The sequence below is a fragment of the Dreissena polymorpha genome, chromosome 15 (assembly GCF_020536995.1).
Source record: "Dreissena polymorpha isolate Duluth1 chromosome 15, UMN_Dpol_1.0, whole genome shotgun sequence".
Classification (NCBI taxonomy): Eukaryota; Metazoa; Mollusca; class Bivalvia; order Myida; family Dreissenidae; genus Dreissena; species Dreissena polymorpha.
In genome coordinates this window covers 5,293,725-5,319,065 of record NC_068369.1, presented here as the reverse complement: position 1 = coordinate 5,319,065, position 25,341 = coordinate 5,293,725, and the positions used below count along the sequence as shown (strand labels likewise).

Genomic DNA, 25,341 nt, shown 5'->3' with positions numbered 1-25,341 from the left:
AGGGCTCGGACCACTGACCCCCGGAGTCCTGAAGTAAAAACCAATTAGACCGCACGGCCATCCTACTAAGTATACATGAAAGACGTATTTTATGGTTTATATAAGCAATCTTTGTAGTTTCACAAAATTAAACGACAACAACAGAACTCTCCAAATTATTCAATCGTTTCGCGTTGCAACGCTTTATAATTTTCAGGTTTTTAAATCGTCAAAAGATGCATATAATGGCTATATTAGACCGTGGTTAATGTTCAGTATTACTGTTTCCTCACAAATATCATAACTACAACGAACATTTGCGAATCTAAAACAACTTTTTTTCAATTTTGTCAATTTACAAAAACGTGAAAGGATCCCTTTAAACACGTTCGTGGGTGTATACACTAGGGCAAGATTTGCTATTGCAAAACTCAGTTACGTGAAATTAAATGCGTATTCGCGAGTTTAAAAACACCCATGAAGCGATTCAAATTATATATCTTGGCATTGAATAAGATGCTACTGGTCTCTTAAGAATTTCATTTTCTTCGATATCAGCAATTGAAAGGAAAACATGCTCCATTCACTAGCGACCATACATGTTTTTCAATGGAATATCATTTTAAAGAGAACTTCTACTCTTCCAAACACCTGCTAAATCCGTCAAAATGTCACGAAAGTCGATGTTTCACGATTGACGAAATGTAACCATGTTTCAGTACAAGCATGTAAAAAAAACATGACATGGACGCCATATATATTTCCTGTCGATGCAGAAATCACCATTCTGGTGGGAAACAAACGCGTAAAGATTGGTTCGAAGATGTCCTTATTGATTTGAAGATACTCATACATTGCACTTTCCTTTTGTTTGAAAAAAATCAAAATCGCTCATCTGTGGAATATTTTCAATGTGATTCTATGGAAGTAACGTATTGAAGTAATCTTTTTCTAAACATGTCCATATCAACCAAATGACCCTCGATGGCATTTTAGTTTTGACATAGAGAACCTAATATGATAAAACTGTGTAAATTTGCACTACAAGATTAAATTAAGGCACATCTTGGCCTATTTAATACATAGATGAAAATGTTATTTTAGGTCACAGACATTAAGAGCAATAGGGTAAGGCATGTTATTTAATAAATAATGAAGTCACTGTCATGCAACTTACTTGAATTTAAGTGTAAACCTGCGTTTAACAAATTACATCATTGTAGTAGTGCTTTAACACAGGAAAATTTCATTACTTCTGTAACCGGTTCTTAAGGGAAAAAAATCAGAAAAAATATGTTAAACGAGAACTTTTTTTTTTTTTTGTTTTAAATGTTTGTTAGTCAAATTATCCTTCTAAAACATTGATTTCTTTAATTTAGACAGAAAATTCTCATTTTCTCTTATCTGAGGGATCCGGATACGAAAAACTGCAAGATACCTCATTTGGATGCGGATTCGGATCCGAACAATTTTTTTGAATTCGTTACAGCCCTAGAAACATGCGTATATCAAGTTTATGTACCCGTTGAACAATTAAAATACTAAGTCGTGTTCTATTTTAGTTGACATTCGACATTTGAAGAAAACCGAATGTCTTGCTTAATCTTCCAATGGCATTGTATAAGTAAACCGTCGTGGTTAATAATCAGAGCTGTATGGATATTCTTATGAGATCACTACAGAATCGTGTAGTTATATCCTGAATAAAAATCCGAACAAACTTTAGCGCTTAAAGGGGCCTTTTCACAGATTTTGGCATATTTTGAAGTTTGCCATTAAATGTAAACATTGGATCTTAAAAGCCCCAGTAAAAAATCAAGAATAAAATTAAGAAAAGGAAAAAAAAGTAGCCGGTACCAGGGCTAGAACCAGTGACCCCCGGAGTCCTGGAGTTAGTCTGAAGTAAAAATGCATTAGCCCTCTCGGCTATTCCGCCGTGAGTGCACAGTTTTATTATTTTATACCTTATATAAGCAATCTTCGTAGTTTCGTAAATTTTAACGACAACAACAGAACTCTTCAAATTATTCAATCGTTTCGCGTTGCAACGCTTTATAATTTTTAGGTTTTCAAATCGTCAAAAGATACATATAATGGCTATATTGGACTATGGTTAATGTTCAGTAATACTGTTTCCTAACAAATATCATAACTTAAACGAAAATTTGCGAATCTGAAACAAAAAATTTCAATTTTGTCAGTTTACCAAACCGTGAAAAGATCCCTTTAATAAGGTCAGCTGATTATATGAACTTATTTAGTGTAGACACAGTGATGACTTAATTACTAGATGTTAACATAAAAGATATTTACATTAAAGTCTTCTTGGTCTTAGTTAATAAATATACATCTGAATCCATGTGTCAATTAAATATTGTGAAGAACAAATAAACAATGTCGATAAAATCGTAGTATTTTTTTTTACAATTGTCGGTCTTAATGGCCTTCATGTATTTGGTCACAATACAATTTACATATACTTTGTTTGGGTTGTTACTTACTGTTTGATATACAGAAACCATTAGGCTGCAAGTCGCTTTTAAAGCAATACACGTGTGTTTCTTTTATTAAAAATAATTCCAGTGTATATATACTTCATTAATGATTGATACCAAGATGTCTAAGACGCAAATGTAATTATAAAGTGTGTCTTATTTATTCGAATATATGAAAAAGAAATCAACTGTATTGAACGATCTTCAATCTTGGTTGATATTAGTATTAGTCTAACACATATTTAGTCGACTCAGATAGGTCACATGGCTGCACGTAATTCATATAAACAGTGAGGACAGTCGATAGGACACTTCACAAATTTAGATTTCATGTCACAATGAACGTTGGTAGATTTAATTATTTTGTGCGGAAGTGGCGGAACATCAAACAGTGCTCGCGCATCAAAATCAAAGACGTTGAATCGTTCATTGGTTATGTCGAAAACAGAAACTGCATTTGGTCCACATCCGATCTGAATGTCTAGGTCGGTTTCTTGCTCAGCATCTTGGTCACTAGCATAAAAGAGTTCTCTAGGAAGGAGGCGTTCGTTTACGGTTGAAATTTTGCCATTTACTACATTCAGTACTTTGTAATAATGACAGTCCACCTTTGAAATAATAACGTTGTTTTGGGATGGAAATATCAATTCTTCCATTTCAAGGACGCCAGCTTCGTCGTGAACAGCTTGTGTAACAGTTGAAAAACGTTTTGTTTTACCGGTATATGTATCTAGCAATGCCATTTTGTGTACTTTGTCTGTTCCAAATGGACGTCGATTCAGAAAAAGGCACTTGACAAAAACGAATCTAGTTTCAACCGCACATATTTTAACGTCCTTTAGTTTGTTTGATTTTCCATGTACTGTTAAAGTTGGATGACAACACTGGTTAATCTCGTCAAGTTCAAACAGCTGCAAAGCGTTTGGCTGTTGCCAATGCAATCGTGACTTTGCTGCAGCAAACATTCTTTGGTTTACACACACAAGACTGCAAAATCGAAGCTGCTTTGAGTAACTTGCCTTTATTGGGAATTTTAAGGTAGACCAGCATTTTGCCTCAAAATAAAATTTATGAATTTTTAGATGTGTGTCGTAAAAATCATAATAATGATTTGCCATGACATACAAAGCTGTGCCGTCTGTCTCGACAATGTATTTCTCATACCAGTCAAGATCGCGCGGAAAAAACGCGAGATTAGACCATTTGGCTGATCCAATCTCACATGCAAATACGTTGCGCTTGTTTTTTACAATGTTGTTTACACTAAGTTCGATTTCGCCAACAACGATAATGACACGGACGATCTCATTTGAATGCTTCAGGCGGTTTCCCATGTACTCACGTTTCGCTTTGTAATAATGGTCTCTACACCGTTTCAACGTCTGGATATAATCACATTCTAAACTTTTAAAAAAACTGTGACTAGTGTCCTGAAGGTTCAGAGAGCAAAACAGATCTTCGAAGTCTCCTTTGCGACAGTTGACATCGTACGCAAACCATTTGCGGTAAAATTGATATAACACTTCCTGAGGAACATCATAAGCTGATTCGTGCAGCAGTATTTCTTGTATCATGTTGAGTGTCAAGATTTGCCCATTTGGCGGGTATTGAATAACCTCCGCGAGATTATTTATGATGTACAAAACCAATTCTTCGTGTATCGTTAAACAGTACTGTCTAGAAAGTAAGTACGTGTCGACGCAGGTATTTGGAGTTTTCAATGTGAGAAGACACTGTTCACATAACTTAACGAGATTGCTTATTTGGAGATAATCGGCCACGTGTAGAACCTCGCTCAATAACCCGCAATCAAGTCGCACATTGCCCGTGTACATAAAATGGATAGCTGCTTGAATAGCTTCGTAATTACCTTCGCTTATGCGAATGACTCCTAAAATAAGAACAGGGCTTAATGTGTACTATCAAGTTCATTTATTTAAAGACCTCAATAATTATACACCGTTCCATAAAAAGTAAATACGTGTCTCCGAGTAACTAAAACTGGTATAAGATAAATGTTTTATCTAATGACAACGAAATACGTGTATACATGGAACTACACCTACAATTAAATGTGCTAAGTTATACCTTCCCGTGTCTCTTTTAAACCGGAACGATACATAGCCTCAAAGAACGGATAGTTCACTAGCACGCACCAATGAGCTCGACGAACCTGAGCAATATAAACAGAATCAGATGACTGCATTTATTGTTATAATTCATAAATTGGAGCAAAAACATGAGCAATGGTTTTGGATATTTGAGACCGGCCTTGAACGGGTGATACAATTTAGAAATATTATTACATCATATTAAAAAGTGTAACATGTATACTACAATTAACTACACATCGGCTGTTGTTTTCTTACCACTCCGCAAAATTCCAATGTGACATCACACAAGTTCGAGTTGTGAATCATTTGTTCATATAATGTTTCCCCTAAACAGATTGGCCCCCGCCTGTTGTTCATTGTAAAGTCTATACTTTCACAATCACCACATGTAGCAATTAATATGTTTGACATTAAGGTATGCCGCCTTCAGCGATTTATTTTGTCGGGTAAAACGTACTTTCGATATCCTCAAAACAAGTTTGATAACCTAACCAACTAGAAACCACGCAAAGTGTGTATTCAAGTTCAGTGGCGTAGCCATAAACACGAACATTGTTTTCATCTATTATTTCAGCGGTGCGTGATTGTGGCCATTTAAACGTTGTTTAAACAAGAAATATATAAATAATATCAAAAGTGTAACCAAATCATTTACGTTACGTATATCAAAGGTGGTTAGCGTGTGGCTATATTTATTAGTAAAAGCATCATTATGAATGAAAAATAATTAAATTATATCGAAAAATCAACTTCTTTGGAAAAAAACAGTATCAATTGTGCAGCGATTTCAATGAACTCGGTCTTATTCAACGCAGAAAGGAATTTCCTTTCTGGCAATGTACATATCTTGTAATATTTTTACAAATGCTGGGTAATTTTTTAAGAAATAACACGATGCACAACTCGCGTGACCTAATCGTCAACGATCAGATCCGATTTATGAATAACAATCTATAGAAGTAAAGACACACATTTGCATTCGACCAATCAAATCACTCGTGTGTTTAAAATGTCGGACAGTTGAAATGTATGTAAACAATGGTTCAAACGGCACTGGACAGTTAGTTTTTATGCATTATGTAACGGCAAGATCGGTATAAATGTTTTATCATACATTTTATTGAATTATGGTACCTAGGTCCGCTATCTTCGCAGGGTAAATGCCCTTTACTCTGTGAAGATTTCAGTCTGATCGATGACGAGTATGTTACGCAAGTTGTGTATCGTGTTATTTCTTAAATTTTGACCCAGCTTTTGTAGAAATATTGCAAGATATGTACATTTCCAGAAATTCATTTCTGCGTTGAATAAGACCATGTTCATGGGAATCGCTGCACAATTGATGAAGTTATTGCTGTTTAAGGCGATGTACCCTATTTTGGGGTGATTTTGAGTTGAATACCTTGTTATATATATATATATATGTGTGTGTGTGTATGTGTGTGTGTGTGTGTGTGTGTGTGTGTGTGTGTGTGTGTGTGTGTGTGTGTGTGCGTGCGTGCGTGCGTGCGTGCGTGCGTGCGTGCGTGCGTGCGTGCGTGCGTGCGTGCGTGCCGTGCGTGCGTGCGTGCGTGCGTGTGTGATTTTTTCCATACAGGTTGATTTTTCGTTATAATTCGATATGTTACATTCAAAATGATGCTTTTACTATTTAATATCATAGCCACACGCTAACCACCTGTGACGTATATAGCTATTTAAGAAACAATTAAATTATACATGTAGTTTGGCCATACATGATATAATACTTCTGTAAAAGATACAGTAACAGTTACCTGCTCGAGAAGAGAGCTAGAAAGTCGTTACTGCAGAGTATAGTTTCACATGGTTTTATACATTTTAGATCCATTATAAACGAAACCATGTTTGTATGTATAGCGATTAATGGTGTGATTAAATTTGTAGATTTTATCTGCATCTTCGTAAGAATCACTTTTAAACACCATCGATCCAGACTCCCAACTCTTCCGAGTTACCACTATGCTCTGAGAATGCAGAATAACGCCGGGTGAGCAATAGGAACGGCACAAGTTGCATACTGAAGGTTTCTTCTATGAACGTACTCGATATAATGATATTTGTAAAAAAAAAATAGTGCCTCTAATTGCCATATTTTCGTTGGTTACGCGGCAATTAGAATTATTTGAAACATCAATGACAACGGAGTGTTTGCATGAAAAGCCTTAGCTCGTCGTTCCCCGAGTATGGCTACGAAGCTGAAGTTAAACAAAGCCTGTCTATAATTACACAACAGTCATTCTAGTGTTAGTGTGGTTTATAAATCGTAAGGCTTAACCAATCATGATATCCCATTCGTGGAATGCATTCAACAATCAATAATGGTCGTTTTTGAAAAATTATCGGAGTCATTCAAACATTCTTATCTTGTAAAGCGCATGGAAGCGACGGAAAAAAAATCATGGATCAATTGGTTAAATTACCCTTCTTTTTAATTTGATTAAATGACAAAATTGAAAAAAACAAATCAGATTTGACAATTTTCGCTGTATGTATGTTTGTTGCAAGAAAACAGTAAAACTGATTATTTACCGTGCTCTAAAATGTCCATTATATGCACCTATTGGCGATTTAAAATCTGACAATTATAAAGCTTTACAAACGCGAGACGATTGTATAGTTTGGAACGTTCAGTTGTTATCGTTATATTTTGTGACTTAACGATTTTAATCTACAATTTATATCCAATTCTGATCAGAACGATATGATAACACAATCACCCCACATATTCACCGATCAATTCAAGGCACGATTTGTTCGCAAAGAAATATATTTAGTACTCATAACGCAAACATTAACAAATAACAAAACATCTGAGTATATTTAATCGGCAACTCAACAAGTGTTTATGTACTTTAATGTTTTCCTAAAAAGTACTTGCCCGTCTAAACATAAACAGATATAATAAATCGTAGTCAATTCCACTTAAATTCTTCTGACTGTTGAGACCTACTTATAATAGCATTACTGGTATAATATATGAATTCACTTGCCTTTAGAAATTAAAGAAAAAACAATAACAAGCAGTATGGAATTTACATATAGTAAAATGAGACAATGTGAATGAAGTGTAAGGTTATTAAACATGAATGAAAAGACAAACAAATAAGAATTAAGATTCTCATATTATTATTCTAATTTGTTTTAACACAAATAGGAGATATTCAGATTTACTTAGTAATAGATGAATATATTTACTCATGTTATTAACAGTAAACCTCAATACAAACGCAACACGTCATATCTCATAAACTCACAAATTAAAGTCCGCTCAGAAGTATCTTAAGAGCGATCATAGACGTTTGAAACCCTAATTCTCTAAAGACCCTTGGATATTATACTCAACTATGTTATAAAGTAAAATAAATAGTAATAAACTTCGGCAACGGTCTATGGAATATGAACAGTTTTATAATTCGTTAAGTCTCTCAAATTTAGCGTTGTATAGCAGCGTAAGATAGGACGGAAACCAATGTAATAGAGTAACTTCTTTTACTAGCGCAACAAGTCCCGCTCAGAAGTATCTGAAGAGCGCTCATAGACGCTTGAAACCCTATTTTTCCTAAAGACCCTTGGATATTATACAAAACTATGTTATAAAGTAAAATAAAAAGTAATAAACTTCGGAAATGTTCTATGGAATATAAACTGTTGCTATAGCGTATTTGCATGTTAATGACTTAATACGCATATACTTAATAAATGATCGGAAAGGTTATCATCATTCCCATTTAATTAATACATATTTGTTTCTTTGTGTATGAAAGGCTCTTGATTTCAAATACCCAATGAAGAATGTGGCGACTTCAACATATAACTATTCAAGAAAAAATCAATGCGTTTAATAGAAGAAAAAACTTCAAGCGATATAAAATTATTATGACTGTTGCTTTAAAAATGGGATTTGAAAATATGATACCAAATCTTAAAATAGAAAGCTATTCGATTTTTATAAGTTACTGACCAATAACATGAATGTCCTCACATCAACTGATCATCCATGCACTATTATTGTCAGAAAATATTACACTGGCCTGACTTAATTATTCAAAGACATCGCGTGAAAGTAAAAATATTTAAAGAAGATAAATCAATGGTATACATTATAAATGATTGAGGTAAACACGTTTTATTATATAATACGTCGTTTGCATGCATGGAAGCAAACGATCGATCATAATTTTTATGTAACATCGCATGACAGTCATACACGGTCCACTCTTTTCATGATAACCACACGTACCAGTTTGTACAAGTCAGTATAATTCATTAGTATACGTGCCTTGTGGACAGTCAAAGAATTCTAATACATATTGTCAGTTCATTTAATCATGTTTACAATTCATAACGGGAAATTTTAGCCGAAACACTGAAGCCGCCAGCCTGACATGAACGGGTTTGTTGTAGACAATCTTGTAGGGTAAAGATGGCGATCTGCACCATTCCCTATTTTGGAAGTCAAACACATGTAATGTCTGGGTCGAGTCAGACGTCTGTGCATGTAAAACCGTTACAACATTATGACCACTTCCACCATAAATAGTTTGACTTGTCCCAGGAGATTCAGTGACCCTTTTGATATGATCATTAATCCAGCCGTTCGACATAATTCCTCCTTCAATTATGCTCACTGTAGCGTTCCCAACATCTACAAGTCTGTAAGAAGGACGATTCGGATGAGCAATGATAACACCTTTTGCAGTAACAAACATAAACTCCATTATTTCTTCGACACTATTTGGATCGTTAACCCGTTGAGTATGATTGTCTTTAATAAACTTGGTATCACATGTAGTTATATCTCGGACAGCAATTTTTATCTCCTTCATATTATCCTTCACGTGCAGAATCACGCACATAACCACTAAATAACGTTCACCTACCATGACTGTGTTGATGTCATTAAGTTTGTGCAATCTTGGTTTAATCTTAAACAACGTTGAATAGTCATAATCATCATACTCAGAACCTGTGAACAAAAGGACACCTTTGGGATTACCAGAGGTCTTCTCAGTTGCTATGAAAAACAGCTGTCTGTTAAAGGCCACAATGTTCATAATACGTACACCCTTACAGTCGGGAATTCTAAGCTGTACCTCCAGTTCTGACCAGGACTCACTTGCTATATCTAATATGTTTACAGTCAATCTGATCTTATCTCCGCAGTAACGTATATTGAAACATGTGTCACAAATTATGAATAAAGTGTGTCCATTTGTATCCAAACAAAAGAGCGATGTTTCATAGAAGATTGGATCCTTAGGCATCGTGGCTACCATGCCCCAGCGGTCGTCCTGGACCACAAATGCGTACAGCTTCCGTGTTAAGTCAAATCGCCCGAAGTCTTTCTTCGTGTACGCTACTACAAGAACTACATCTATGATGCCATCGCTTGAAAATTGTATATCATCCCGGACTAAAGAATCGTCCGAGAGCATAGGTTGCTCTGAAGAGACAGAACATATACCGTCGACCTGGTAACCACGAATTGGCCAAATGACGTTTGCGATATAGTCTTGACGGTTGACATCTGTACTTGCCCATGTTTTGCAGAATTTTATGATGACATTTCGTCGAATGCCATTTTCCACAGCTTTTGTGACTATCAAGTGCATCATTTCATTGTTTATGTTATTAGAGTTGCTAGGAATGTCGATCACGTTCATGAGGTTTCCTAGTATAAACGTCACTATATGGTCATATGAGTCCAGTTTGCCAGACATTTCAATGTCCAGTAGGTCGATACAGTTGTGCACGCAAACATCGATCTCTTCAGTGTAGCGTTCACACAGTTCGGTCAGCTTCTCAATCTGAAACACCCTGGCCACTTGGATGACATCTCTGACCATGCGGTCCAGATCTTGATTACCGATCTTCCCAGTGTACAAAAACTTAATCGCTGTCAGGACTGCTTCCGTGTCGCATTTGTCAACTTTCACGTTATCTGAAAATAAAAAGATACATTTTATGAAACAATTATTTTAAACAAGAGGGCCAAGATGGCCCTAGTTCGCTCACCTGAGAGGAGTCGGTTCATTCAATCTTTACCAAATGTCAAACTTGACCTAGATATTGTCCAGACAAACATCCTGGTCAAGTTTCATCATTATTTCATCTGCGAGTCATGATCAATATACCTATGAAGTTTTAAGATCCTAGGCGTAAGCATTCTTGAGTTATCATCCAGAGACCATTTTTCTAAGATGAGTCACCGTGACCTTGACAGCCATTGTGTGAATACGTTTTTTGATACTGTGACCTTGACCTTTGACCAAGTGACCTGATAATCAATAGGGGTCATCTGCGAGTCATGATCAATATAACTATGAAGTTTCATGGACTTAGGCATAAGCGTTCTTGAGTTATCGTCCAGAAACCATTTTACTAATTCATGTCACGGTGACCTTGACCTTTTACCTAGTGACCTGAACATCAATAGGGGTCATCTGCGAGTCATGATCATTGTACCTATGAAGTTTCATGATCCTATGCATAAGCGTTCTTGAGTTATCATCAAGAAACCATTTTACTATTTCAGGTCACCTCGACCTTGACCTTTGACCTAGTGACCTGAAAATCAATAGGGGTCATCTTCGAGCCATGATCAATGTACCTATGAAGTTATTGATCCTAGGCATAAGCGCTCTTGAGATATCATCTGGAAACCATTTTACTATTTCGCGTCAACGTGACCTTGACCTTTGACCTAGTGACCTGAAAATCAATAGAAGTCAACTACGAGTCATGATCAATGTACCTATGAAGTTTCATGATTCTAGGCCTAAGCGTTCTTGAGTTATCATCCGGCAACCATTTTACTATTTTGGGTCATCGTGACCTTGACCTTTGACCTAGTGACCTGAAAATCAATGGGGGTCATTTACGAGTTATGATCAATGTACCTATGAAGTTTCATGATCCTAGGCCTAAGCGTTCTTGAGTTATCATCAGGAAACCATTTTACTATTTCGGGTCATTGTGACCTTGACCTTTGACCTAGTCACCTGAAAATCAATAGGGATCATCTGCGAGTCATGATCAATGTAGCTATGAAGTTTCATGATCCTAGGCATAAGCGCTCTTGAGTTATCATCCGGAAACCATTTTACTGCTTTGGGTCACTGAGACCTTGACCTTTGACATAGTGACCTAAAAATCAATAGGGGTCATCTGCGGGTCATGATCAATGTATCTATGAAGTTTCATGATCCAAGACATAAGTGTTCTTGAGTCATCATCTGGAAACCATTTTACTATTTCGGGTCATCGTGACCTTGACCTTTGACATAGTGACCTAAAAACAGTAGGAAATATCTGCGAGTCATGATCCATGTACCTATGAAGTTTCATGATCTTTGGCATAAGCGCTCTTGAGTTATCATCCGGAAACCATCTGGTGGATGAACGGACCGACATGAGCAAAACAATATACCCCCTCTTCTTCGAAAGGGGGGGGGGGGCATAATGAGAAACCGCCCCCCTCCCAGCAGCCATGTTATTCAACTGACCGGAACCATTTTTAAACTCAACTCTTGTATCAAGGAAACAAATGTTCTGAGCAAATTTCATGAAAATTGTGCCAAAAATGTGACTTCTACTGTGTTCACGTGTTTTCACTATTTACATATAGAGAAGAATGCGCCGCCCACTGGCAGCCATGTTTTTTCACCAATCCCGACCATTTTCAAACTCGTTCGAGATATCAATAAAACCAATGTTTTGACCAACTTTCATGATGATTGGGTAAAAATTGTGACTTCTAGAGTGTTTACAAGGTTTCTCTATAGCCAAATTGGGAAAACTGCCACTATATACATATAGAGAAAAATGCGCCGCCCACTGGCGGCCATGTTTTTTCACCGATCTCGACCATTTTCGAACTCGTACGAGACATCAATTGATCCAATGTTTTGACCAACTTTCATGATGATTGGGCAAAAATTGTGACTTCTAGAGTGTTTACAAGGTTTCTCTATAGCCAAATAAGGAAAACTGCCCCGCCCACTGGCGGTCATGTTTTACAACACACAGGAACCACTTTTGAACTCAATCAAAATATCATTAAGACAAACATTTTGACAAAGTGACATGAAGATTGAACATAAAATGTGACTTCTACAGTGTTTACAATGTTTTTTGGGTTTTTTTACCTAGTGACCTAGTTTTTGATCCGGCACAACCCAGTTTCAAACTCGGCCGAGATTTTATTGGGGCAAAGCTTTTGACCAAGTTACATGAAGATGGGACAAGAAATATGGCCTCTAGAGCGTTTACGAGCAAATGTTTACGGACGGACGGACATACGACGGACAAATACCGGTCAGAAAAGCTCACCTGAGCAATCAGGTGAGCTAAAAAGGAACGATTTAACTGAATATTAAAGAAAGTATTCAAGAAATGTTTTCTAAATATGGTTTGAAATTATTCAAATAATTGATGCAGTTTGGCTGTACTATTAAATAATTGTGCATGTGAATAAACAGCTAAACACATACTTGTGTCACTCATGGAAGATTAATGTTATTGATTTATTTAAATGCCTGTTGTTTAACACCGTATGTTTGTACCTGGTCTTCTTTCGTTTAGTGACCACTGACATCTGAAGTACGGGCTTTGGGCAAGGACACACCAGTGAGCCCGAATCTGGCGCTAAAGAGAAAAGTAAGTATGTTTGATTCATTAAGTTAAATTGACGATCATATGGGCAGCTAACAGTAATTCAATTAACAGATTGGCGGTTTACTGCCATAAAGAGGTGCATTAAATCGCAAATAAAGTATGGTAAGTATAATATTTGCACATGCAACGGTTACATTATATAATTTGCTACATTAAATATGTATACAACTTCCCAAAGAAATATCGTACAAATAATATGAAAACATAAACAAATAGTTTAATAAAATAGGACCATACATATTATGATCGAATTTGGAAGAACTAATCGAAAATCTACTCTGGAATACCGAAACAAGTTTGAGGTCAACGAAGCAATTTGGGTCGTTATGGTTAGTGAAATAACACAACCGTTTTTAAGCCTATGTGGTTTTTACAGAAGCAGCAGATAAATTTAGTATTTATTAATGTGTACCCTATCGTTATCTTGACCGTAGTGTATTGTTACGTCACAAAACTCGGACTGTTGTTCATACTGACGGTACAAATGTTTTGAAACTCGGTCTGCCTCGCCTTTTGCAACATTCGTCGCCACAGATACAGCGGACGTGTCCCCCATTGCCGTACACAACTGAAAAATATATATAACGAAATGTTTTACGCTAATGAAATAACGACTTTTTATAATTCGGTTTTTGATCCAAGCATTAGTCATTAAAAAGAGTGGGGGTATTGTGGTTATCTCCGCCGTCTGTCCGTCCGTCTTGGCCTCTATCTCCTCCTACACTATTAGCACTAGAACCTTGAAACTAACACACATAGTAGCTATGGGCATGTGTGCGACGGTGCACTATTTGGAATTTTGATCTGACCCCTGGGTAAAAAGTTATGGGGTAAAATGAGTGAAAATCTCTGACTCGGCCCCACCCCATGCGACGCACATGCTACTAGCTTTTGACCCAGGGGAGCTAACATGTGTGTAAGTTTCAAGGTTATATTGCTAATAGTGTAGGAGAAGATAGTGGCCGATGGGGGTTGGGCTTGGCCGGGTGAGAGATTTTCACTCATTTTTGTTAGGTTATTTTAAATTAACTTCTTCATTTCTACACCGATTTACTTCAAATTGATACTGGACATCTCTTAAGACCATACTGTCAATCTTAACTATGCATGGCCCAATTATCAACCCTGGGGCGCCCCGCCCACATAGACCACGCTCACCCAAAATTTTGTTTCAACATAACTTCTTCATTTATACACCAATTGACCTCAAATTAATACTGAACATCTCTTATGACAAAACTGTCTATCTCGACCATCCATTTCCACATTACCCACCCCGGGATCATTGATGAAGGTAAAGGCAGCTTGGTTCCCGTCCTCTTTCAAATTTATCGAGAGGTCCACGGGTACTACTTCCCCGTACCCCCCACTTTTTTTTCGTACCCAAAATTGTTCGTACCCAATTTTTTTGTTCGTACCCAAATTTGTGTTCGTACCCAAATTTATTTTCGTACCCAATTTTTTTTCGTACCCAATTTTTTCATACCCAAATGTTTTGTCATTCCCAAATTTTGTTTGGGAATACTTTTTTCGTACCCAAAATGTTCATACCCAAATTGTGTTTTGTACCCACAATTTTCGTACCCACATACACAATTGTGGTGATGTAGATAAACTTAAATTGATGCTTTTATATTCATCCTCTTCAAAAGCATCGTCACACCAGTACTGTCAGTACTTTGATTCTTATTTGTCATTGATTTTCCCCATGCTTCAAATTGGAGCGGGGAATTATGTGGTTATCACCGCCGTCTGTCCGTCCGTCCTGGCCACTATCTCCTTCTACACTATGAACACTATAACCTTGAAACTTAAACACATGGTAGCTATGAGCATATGTATGACAGTGCACTATTTGGAATTTTTATCTGACCCCTGGGTCGAAAGTTATGGGGGTTGGGATGAGGCCGGGTCAGAGATTTTCACTAAAAAAAAATTTTTGTTGGGGGGGGGGGGGGTTAAATTACATTAACTCCTTCATTTCTACACCGATACACTTCTAATTGATACTGAACCTCTCTTATTACAAAAGGTCAATCTCAACTATGCATGGCCCCATAACCAACCCTGGGGCGCCCCGCCCACATAAACCAAGCCCACCCAAAATTGTGTTTTAATATAACTTCTTTATTTATTCACCAATTGACTTCAAATTAATACCGAACATCTCTTATGACAACACGGTCTATCTCGACCTTCCATGTCCACAATACCCACCCCGGGGCCCCACCAACATAGGCCTTGTCCACCCAAAATTGCCTTTTAATATAACATCTATGCGGCGTGGGGATACGCGTAGGCCTCTGCCGCGCAATTTCCAGTTAGATTTGAATTTTATTCAAGCTTATAATGTTTTTGATAATAAATACTATGTTCAATATTGAAAATAATTTAATAACATTATGCTCATCGGGTACTTTAAGTATAAATATTAAAATGAAATTGTAATGCCTCCTTATTTGAATACTATTTAATCGGAATAGAAAAATATATTTTTGTACCGCAGACTATAAAGAGAGAGCAATTAAGACTAATGGATAAAGCTTAAAAATTGCCACGAATAAATTGAATGTGCGGTCATGCGCTTGTAAGTCAGAAGATGGAATCCCAAAATAGAAATCTTTGGTTAATTGTATCAATAAAATCCAGCCACAGCTTTTCCATAATTATTAATAATAAATACAATATATATTATCCAAAGAAAGTGCAAGCATATATTTAAATAGCAAGAAAATCACAATAAAATATTCCTTTCAACCATACACACATACCTTATTTAAGTACTCCGCATTATTACTTTTACATCCTACTCTTGATTTCCTTCCGGATTATAATGTTGAATGTTTAACATCACATTTAAGAAACATATGCGTAATAGCCTTTTTTCACAATGATCGTTATTGGTACAAACAAATACAAACACATTCGATTGTGATACAACCATATCTTCAGGTAAACTACTTGAGCGAAACCGAAAGTATAAAAATCTAATAATATTTATGATGTCAATTGGCACTTGAAATTTGGTCACAAGGAAAATGATCGGGAATGAAGATTGGCATGAAAGTCAAATGTACTGACAATTATTGAAGCAAGTTTTAAGTGTGCAATTAAATATATCACTTTGCGTTCATTGAATGGTTCTTTTAAACAAATATATTTACACTTGATATACAGTAAATCTTTCTTTGCCTCACGTGATTGATTGAATTAAGACGGCTAACGTATTTTTTACCTGAATGTTCTTAAACACCGATATCAGCAGACAACAAAATTTGTAAAATATTAATAACGTTAATTGGTTCAAACACATGAAACCACCATTGTGCTATAAATTTCAATAACATCAACTGTAGGAGTGGTAAAACAACGTACCTGAAGGGCATCCTTTTCAGATTAAGTACAGATCTATGTACATGTACCAGATGCCATACATGTATACATGTACAATTAGCCCTTCATTATTCAAAATAATCTATGCAAAGGTAATACGCACTTTGATAACATCTAATACAGATTCGTGTCAAAGTTTAATGAAATATTTGAAATAATCTTTTGTTGTAAGAAGTTTGTAAAAGTAGCATTTTATTAACCGTGACCTTTAATTGCCTTAAAGCGACCGTCAATCACGAATGACAAAAAACAGTTAAAAAATAACGTTTTTTTTTTGCAATTATTAGTTTATATTGATAAAAATATCACGACTGATATATTACATTACTAAAAAAAAAATCATATTTTCAGTATATTCAGTTATTAAATTTCGCGATGTAAAATCGAAAGTACATTGCGAAAATATGTTACATAACGATATACACACTATAAATGACGCAAGTAGATTGATCATTTTATATATAAATATATATATAATTCACTACGCATGCACAATTTGCATTCCTGGGTTTACAACGTGACGATGATGATCAATCTACTTGCGTTATTTATAGTAAACTGGTATATTTAGTTATCTGGTACACATACCCAGTAAAATTTTATTACCGAATATATGAAAATATGAAAACTTAACTTTTTTTAAGTTATGTAATATACCAGTCGTGATATTTTAATCAATTTAAATAATAATTGTAAAAAATACGGTATTTTAGACTTATCGTTTTTCGTCATTCGTGGTTGACCGTCCCTTTAACACGACTTCCCCAAACACAATCAGTTTACGTACAATACCATTATTCAAACTTTGTTCAAGTTATTGATCAGAAACCGGTGGGGTTTTGTTTCATTTTTACTTTTAGAAATATGACCATGACCTTTACAATGATACAATATAAAGCAAGGTTTTCATGCATACATTTCTGTATCCAAAGCGTCATCAAGATTCGACAATTCAAATGAAAGTTATTGACCTGAAAATACATTTTTAACGCCGCCCGCCCGACCTATGGCCCGCCATACCTCAATCTAATTACAATTTCGGTGAAAACCTGGTTAAATAAATTATATATATACCGTCAATGTTCTCCTAGTATATAATAAAGATTATGTTGAACAAAACAAATAATAATAACAATGAATAGAATCAAATAGCTGTAAAAATAAGTTTAAATACAAACATAGTGAACAATATTGTGTAATCTGAATTATGCCTTTAATTTTATCACAAGTCAAGTGGAACATACGGATTGGATAAATGTTTTGTATCGATTACCCATGGTCAGCAGTGTGTGTATTCCAAGTATATGAGGTCCATCCGCTTCGGAGTTGCATTATTTGTAGACCCGGAGCACGCCCCAGCACTTCTTCCTAATAAACTTACTACACTTAAGAAAGTCGGTGACGAGTTTTGCATCTTAATGTATATCTGCAATAGGTCGCAGTGAGGACGCCATAGACACCGGAGGACGCAGTAAGGACGCATGAGGACGCAGTGAAGACGCCGAAAATTGCTCAGGACGCGAGCCCACGGCGACCACTTTGAACATGTTCAAAGTGGTCGCCGAAGTCCGGCGTTTTTACGGCGTTCTGTTAAGGACGCAATAGTCTTAGTAGTGACGTGGTAGGGTCGCTGTAAGGTCACCATGGACGTCGTGTGGTCGCCGCTCAAACCCACAAAAAATAATAATTGACTGCAAGGCGACCGTACGGCGACCTTTTTGCGACTTTAGTACGTCCTTTGTACGTCTATTGCGTCCTCAGAACGGCTATGGCGTCCTTACTGCGACTTCATTGCGTCCTTACGGCGTCTATTGCGACCCTACTACGACTATGGCGTTCCTTCTGCGACCCCATTGCGTCTTTAAGGACGTATTAAGGACGTTGTGAGGACGCGCAGAACGCCATAAACCAGGACGCTGGTGTGACGGGAAGGCAAAAAACAGAATTGTTTCCGAAAAAGTAATTGGCGTCCTGACTAGACAATCAGAAATTTCCAGACATCACAGTCTTAGGTCGCCATAAAAACGCCAGTCCGGTGTGACGGTGCTATAAGGAGCGATCAATTATTTCCTTCAAATCATGTTTTGTCCTATACATTATTGAAGGACTTACAATGCACCATTTACACATATACATTTCCATTACTCCAACTGTATGCTTGTTATAGCAACATACCTTAAGGGCATTATTTGAAGTTGGAATTCAGATCTATGTACAGGTACAAGCTGCCATATTCTTGTACAAGCAGTCATCCATTATTGATTAACATAAAATAAATATGAACTTCGATAACATCTTACACAGCTTCGGGTCATTTTGTACCAAGCAAAATATTTATCCTTATCTTTTAACAATTTTGTAAAATTTTAATGTAGCATTGTCTCGATTAAAATCACTGTGTGAATTAATTATTTGTATTCCTGGAATAAAAACAACAACTTAGAAGTAAGATATTCGTTTATAGAAATTACATCTAGTTTCAAATATGTAAACGTATGTATTTACGTATTTTATTTAATAAACTTGATTTGTTTTTTTAAGAATTGATTCCCCTTAAACGAAAAATACCGTACAAGCGGAACGCGTTGGTCCTGAAAAGACTGTGCACAGGCTACTCTGGGACGATAATTTTCGCACATGCATTAAGCCCCGTTTTCCCAAGACCATTCCTAAGACCATATAACAGTACTCATTCTTACTTTGAGGTTTAGATTGTATGCTGATATTAAACACGTTTTTAATTGTTTGTCAAGCTGCAAGGAAAAGTGGTTCTTGCCAAAAATTGAGGTAAGAATTCTTTCGTCCGTGATTGCATCTTGAAGACAATGTTAAAAGATATCACATATATTATTATAATACATTTTAATGTGTGGAATTTTCAGAGCTTTAAGTTCGCCGTTTATTTAATACACAAATGGTTGAAGCCATGCCCAGTGTTGACTAATTGAATGTGCATGTGACTTCTTTAATAAATTTGCAATCAATTTAATATCGTTTATAATGATAAAAAACACTGTATAATGGTTATATCTTAAAACTACAAAATGAGCCTAGGAAAAAAATACACATTAGATGTGTATTTATTAAGAATAATTTGAACGCATTCATGACTAATAATAGTATTTTAAAGGGATCTTTTCACGCTTTGGTAAATTGACAAAATTGAAAAAAGTTGTATCAGATTCGCAAATTTTCGTTTTAGTTATGATATTTGTGAGGAAACAGTAATACTGACCATTTACCATGGTCTAATATAGCCATTATATGCATCTTTTGACAATTTTAAAACCTAAAAATTATAAAGCGTTGCAACGCGAAACGATTGAATAATTTGGAGAGTTCTGTTTTTGTCGTTAAATTTTGTGAAACTACGAAGATTGCTTATATAAGGTATAAAATACTTTGTGTACATGTCCTCGGCGGAATAGCTCAGTAGGCTAAAGTGTTTTTACTTCAGGACTCTGGCAGGTCTCCAGGGGTCAGTGGTTCGAAACCTGGTCCGGGCAATGTTCTTTTCCTTTTTTTAATTTTATTCTTGATTTTTTACTGGAGCTTTTACGATCCAATGTTTACATTTATCGATATAAAGCATTTAATGAATAAGTTAAAAAATGCCAAAATCTGTGAAAAGGCCCCTTTAAGGATTAAAACAATAAAAAAGTTTTATATAAAAGGTGTACAAAATTACATCACATCTGCCTAAAGCATGTCAGAGTTAGTCACGTGAGCATATTAATTGCGAATAGTTCTTATCCTTATTTATTTGATAGATTTAAAATGATGATGGGGTAATTGCACAAAATATTTTATCAAAAACAGATCAGGCATCCCAATTATCAGGAGCACACTTACATTATCATCCGTGTATCGACAAGTGTTTTAATACGAGCGGTCGCTCTAGTTGAAATTATTGTCAGGTTTGCATGGATATAATTGCCAATTACGGGTCTGTAGTTCTTCCGATATACCTGTAATTAAACTCATTAGGCGAGTATAACTGTAAAAACAGAATGATGACTTATTTAATTAGTGTCCAAAATAATTAGTAGTATCTCAAGCAATGTTAGCTTACTCGTTAATATTTAATTACTGAGAAATCGTGTAAGTTCGCTATGTATAAATAATCATGACATACCGAGGAATAGCAAAACAAACTAGACATTTAAGATTATATATGTGTAGATTATTTGTTGTTTTCAATTTTGTATTAATTGTTAATTACGTAAAATGAGTCTTAGGTACGTATTCATTTTTTCTGATATTTTAGAAACGTGTTCCTTAATTAACGTTATTTAAAAAAAAATGTTAATACGTATAATATTTATATCGTTTTATCTGTGGTATTAACAAAATCGGATTAATGGGTAAAGTCGTATTTATGTGTTTCCTCGTGGAAGACAAATATACACAGATGATAAAAACGGAATGATAATGCACTTTCCGGAACTGTATTTATCATATGTTGATTGACTAAAAAATATAAATTACATAACTTAATAAGGAGACTAAATAAAACAAATGCTCAATGTGGTACTTTCAAATTACTTTCTTTCAGCTCAACCGGAAATCATTTGGTGCTATGCACATGTCCCGGTAACGTGTGTCGACTGTCTTGTATATATATGGGCCTCACTCTGTTAAAACAGTGTTTAGTGCATGTGCGAAAAGTGTCGTTCCAGATTAGCATGTGCATTCTGCACAGTCTAATCTGGGATAACACTTTCCGTGTTAAAGAATTGTTTCGTATAAAGCAAGACTTCTTCGGCTAATCAGGGACGACACTTTACGGAAATGCATTAAATCCCCTTTTCCGAGAAAGATGCTCATATTTATTAATTATTTTTTAGAGTTCGTCTGTTCAATGATGACGAAGGGCCCCATTACTCACCGGAAGTGACGCAGTGCGAGCTGGAGGCGGTGCTCACGCCTCCCTGCAAGGGAGGCGATTCGCTCTTCAGAGACGACACACCCAGCTTCGTAAGTAGACTAATAGTCACAATTATGCCAACATTGATGATAAAATAAACGACCAAAGATAAAACGAATTAAAAGTACCGGGGTAATCTTGGATCGAATAAACCGGTAGCAACGTTTCCATGGTGACATCAATACTGAACTACACATTTAATAGTTCGGGTCTGCAATACAGCGAAAACCAGAAAAATGTGGAACGACCGGTTAAACAAATGTTTAAAAAGATACACGCTAAACTAAGCAAACGCTTGCATTGAACGGTTATGTATTTATTTATAACAAATAACGAGAAATTTAATTGTAAACAAAAAATGGCCTTAAATGTACGAATTAAACGTTTGTTTTTCAGAACGGATTCTCCTATGCACAGACCAGTAGATTCGGTTCAAATGGCGAAGCGAGAAAGTGCTTATTTTCCGGAAAGCGATCTGCGGACTGCAATATATCCGATTCTCCGTTACGAATCCAGAAAAAGTTCAAAGATGGACACACTCAGGTTGTCAGACATGATCTTCAAAGCAGCTTTCATATTTTCAAGGCAGTAGAAACCCTTGAATCGCGTAATATGATTGCAGATGGGTCACGTGATTACGCATTACCCACAATTCCTGGTCAGCAGCGGGATCTGAGGTCGATATCACCGGAAGTGATGGCTGATGTTGTCAGCGGACACTACAATGACGTGTTCAGTGACGTCACGATTGTCGATTGTCGTTACCCGTACGAGTTTGAAGGCGGTCACATCAAAGGGGCGGTCAATCTCTTTACTAGAGATGGCGTCAATGCTCTTCTTCATAAACCCGTCAGTGGAGACAAACGTCACGTGCTCATCTTCCACTGCGAGTTCTCATCTGAGAGAGGACCCAAGATGTACCGTTTCCTGCGCAGTCTGGACCGCGAGCTTCACAAGGACCTGTACCCCGCCCTACTGTTCCCCGAGGTGTACCTGCTCCATGGCGGATACAAGGCTTTCTACAACAAGTTCAAGGTAATTAGCATCGAGTTATTGGTTTAACGCGTAAAATAACATTTTCTTTGAATTATGTCGTTTCTGCTTGTTATTTTTAAAAAATGTCGTTGAATTGTTACAACATGCCTTCGGCATTGAGCAATTAAAAATTAAAAGCGTTTATGTTTAAAACAATGTTAATTTGCTTCAGAATTTATGCGACCCGGAGGCATACATGCCTATGCTGCACGAGGACCATGTTGCCGATCTGCGTCACTTCCGGGTCAAGTCTAAATCGTGGACCGCGGGAGACAAACACTTCTCAAGCAGACGTCATCGCAGTCGAATTGGGCGCCATCTTAGCTTCGGAGACAATAACGCGTCTTGAATTTTTGGAATAAATGACGGACTGTCCTATCAAAAGGTGGGATTAAAGCATGTCCATATGCAAAGAATTGTGTCCGAAGTTACACCAAGCTTAGTCCATACGGAGATTGGGAATTATTCCCGCGACAATATATGAGGACAAAGACACTTCCTCGCGGATGTATAAACAAAACGGAACCGTTCATTCCAGTTGTCCGTTTTCTTGAAGGCGCTTAGCATAGGTTCTGTGTAGATTGCATGCTAGATGGTGTAAGGGTATACTAATGCACGGGCAGTGTAGAAAACACTATAGCGGGCCAATACTGATTGCGTTGAGCAAGATGAAGGCTGAGCGTGCCTCATACGTTGAGTAGAAGGTAAAGAAGTATCCCAGAACAAGACTCACTTAGTACACTTAGTTCTAACATATCACATAGCTTTAAACTTTATAGGAAAACATACTCCTCAATCGCTATTTCGTGATGACTTGATTGTGAATAATACAATTTGAAGTCGAAAGGCCAGGGGCATAGTGCAATGTCTGATAGTTGTTTAGAAATTGGCAATTTTACATTATGTTGTTTAATCATTAGCATCATCATTATCATTATAAAAGAGGCATATCGACGTCTAAAACGGTATATTTTCAGAAGTAAGATTTTATGAGAAGAAAGTCGTAATGATTTAAATACTCGTGATAGAACGTTTGCGTGAAATATTGCGATTATTCAATGAAAAAGTGGGAACCATAAAATATATCTAGGGGAAATACCGTTGATAGGCCCCATTACCCCTTTAGATTTTGCATTTATTTACTTATTTGACGCATGAATCTTGATTGTATAAATCTGTACATAACTTTTCTTTGTATGGTTTTCATTGTTTATTTAAAAAGCAATTTGGCAAACAATGTGATATTTTCTAAAACAATAAAAAGGCTTGTTTTTATGAATGCTTTGAAATCTGATGGCGATGCATGGTCATGAGTTAGGTAAACTTAAAGTAAACAAAAGCTGTTTGTAAAACATGCATGCCCCCCATATAGTGGCAGTTGTAGTGGCAGACATTGTGTGAATACGTTTTTTGTCACAGTGACCTTGACCTTTGACCTAGTGACCTGAAAATCAATAGGGGTCACCTGCGAGTCATGATCAATGTATCTATGAAGTTTCATGATCCTAGGCCTAATTATTCTTGAGTTATCATCAGGAAACCATTTTACTGTTTTAAGTCACTATGACCTTGACCTTTGACCTAATGACCTGAGAATTAATAGGGGTCACCTGCGAGGCATGATCAATGTACCTATGAAGTTTGCTGATCCTAGACGTAAGCTTTCTTGGGTAATCATCCAGAAACCATTGTACTGTGTCGAGTCACCGTGACCTTGACCTTTGACCTAGTGACCCGAAAATCAATAGGGGTCATCTGCCAGTCATGATCAATGTACCTATGAAGTTTCATGATCTTAGGCATAAGCGTTCTTGAGTTATCATCTGGAAACCATTTTACTATTTTGTGTCACAGTGACCTTGACCTTTGACCTAGTGACCTGAACATCAATAGGGGTCATCTGCGAGTCATGATCAATGTACCTATGAAGTTTCATGATCCGAGGCGTAAGCGTTCTTCATTTATCTTCCGAAAACCATTTTAGTATTTTGGGTCACCGCGACCTTTACCTTTGACCTAGTGACCCGAAAATCAATAGGGGTCATCTGGGAGTCATGATCAATGTACCGATGAAGTTTCATGATCCTAGGCCTAGGCGTTCTTGAGTTGTCATCTCGAAACCATTTTACTGTTTCGGGTCACGGCCGTGACCTTTGACCTAGTGACCTCAAAATCAATAGGGGTCATCTGCGAGTCATGATAAATGTACCAATGAAGTTTCATGATCCTAGGCCTAAACGTTCTTGAGAAATCATCCAGAAACCATCTGGTGGACGGACATACCGATGGACCGACATGTGCAAAACAATATACCCCTCTTCTTCGAAGGGGGGCATAAAAATAAATGTAATAGGAACAATATTGATGTTCTGCATTTGTTTGCTCTAATTGAACCGAAACAAACGTTTTTAATCAGAATCAAATGCTAATTATGAAAAATCTTTAGGAAATCAAAATACATCACATGTATTTCGTCTTAATTTTTCTTCATGTGCATTTATGGCTTCGAAAGGAGGCAAATCGTAAGCACATTTTCCGCCCTTTTATCCATCTGTCTCACTTCTTGTAAGGAGCATAGCTCGGGAAGTATTCAATGGATTTAAATAAAACTTAATAAATGACATAGGGCTTTATGAGAAGTGCATCTTACACAGATAATAACTACATATATAGGATTTACAGAGCTGTAGCCCTTCATTAA

The 25,341-nt window shown here is 36.5% G+C and overlaps 3 protein-coding genes across 4 annotated transcripts; 1 reads left to right on the top strand and 2 right to left on the bottom strand.

The window, feature by feature from the left end:
- Positions 1-2,529: 2,529 nt before the first annotated feature.
- On the bottom strand, positions 2,530-5,086 carry LOC127860575 (uncharacterized). Its single transcript, XM_052398705.1, has 3 exons — positions 4,844-5,086; positions 4,563-4,647; positions 2,530-4,365 (listed from the first exon to the last, which is right to left on the bottom strand). The coding sequence occupies exons 1-3, from the start codon at positions 4,997-4,999 to the stop codon at positions 2,735-2,737; spliced, it is 1,872 nt and encodes a 623-aa protein (XP_052254665.1). The 5' UTR covers positions 5,000-5,086; the 3' UTR covers positions 2,530-2,734.
- A 2,331-nt stretch (positions 5,087-7,417) lies between these two features.
- Positions 7,418-16,871, bottom strand: LOC127860577 (uncharacterized). 2 transcript variants are annotated; one of them, XM_052398708.1, is made up of 4 exons: positions 16,661-16,871; positions 13,698-13,853; positions 13,174-13,255; positions 7,418-10,550 (listed from the first exon to the last, which is right to left on the bottom strand). In XM_052398708.1, the coding sequence occupies exons 2-4, from the start codon at positions 13,839-13,841 to the stop codon at positions 8,932-8,934; spliced, it is 1,845 nt and encodes a 614-aa protein (XP_052254668.1). In that variant the 5' UTR covers positions 13,842-13,853; positions 16,661-16,871; the 3' UTR covers positions 7,418-8,931. The 2 variants fall into 2 exon arrangements, with proteins under 2 accessions (XP_052254668.1, XP_052254667.1); XM_052398707.1 differs by lacking the exon at positions 16,661-16,871 and adding an exon at positions 16,057-16,253.
- A 4,034-nt stretch (positions 16,872-20,905) lies between these two features.
- LOC127860791 (M-phase inducer phosphatase-like) lies at positions 20,906-23,299 on the top strand. Its single transcript, XM_052399069.1, has 4 exons — positions 20,906-20,916; positions 21,526-21,655; positions 22,002-22,640; positions 22,813-23,299. The coding sequence occupies exons 1-4, from the start codon at positions 20,906-20,908 to the stop codon at positions 22,987-22,989; spliced, it is 957 nt and encodes a 318-aa protein (XP_052255029.1). The 3' UTR covers positions 22,990-23,299.
- Positions 23,300-25,341: the final 2,042 nt, after the last annotated feature.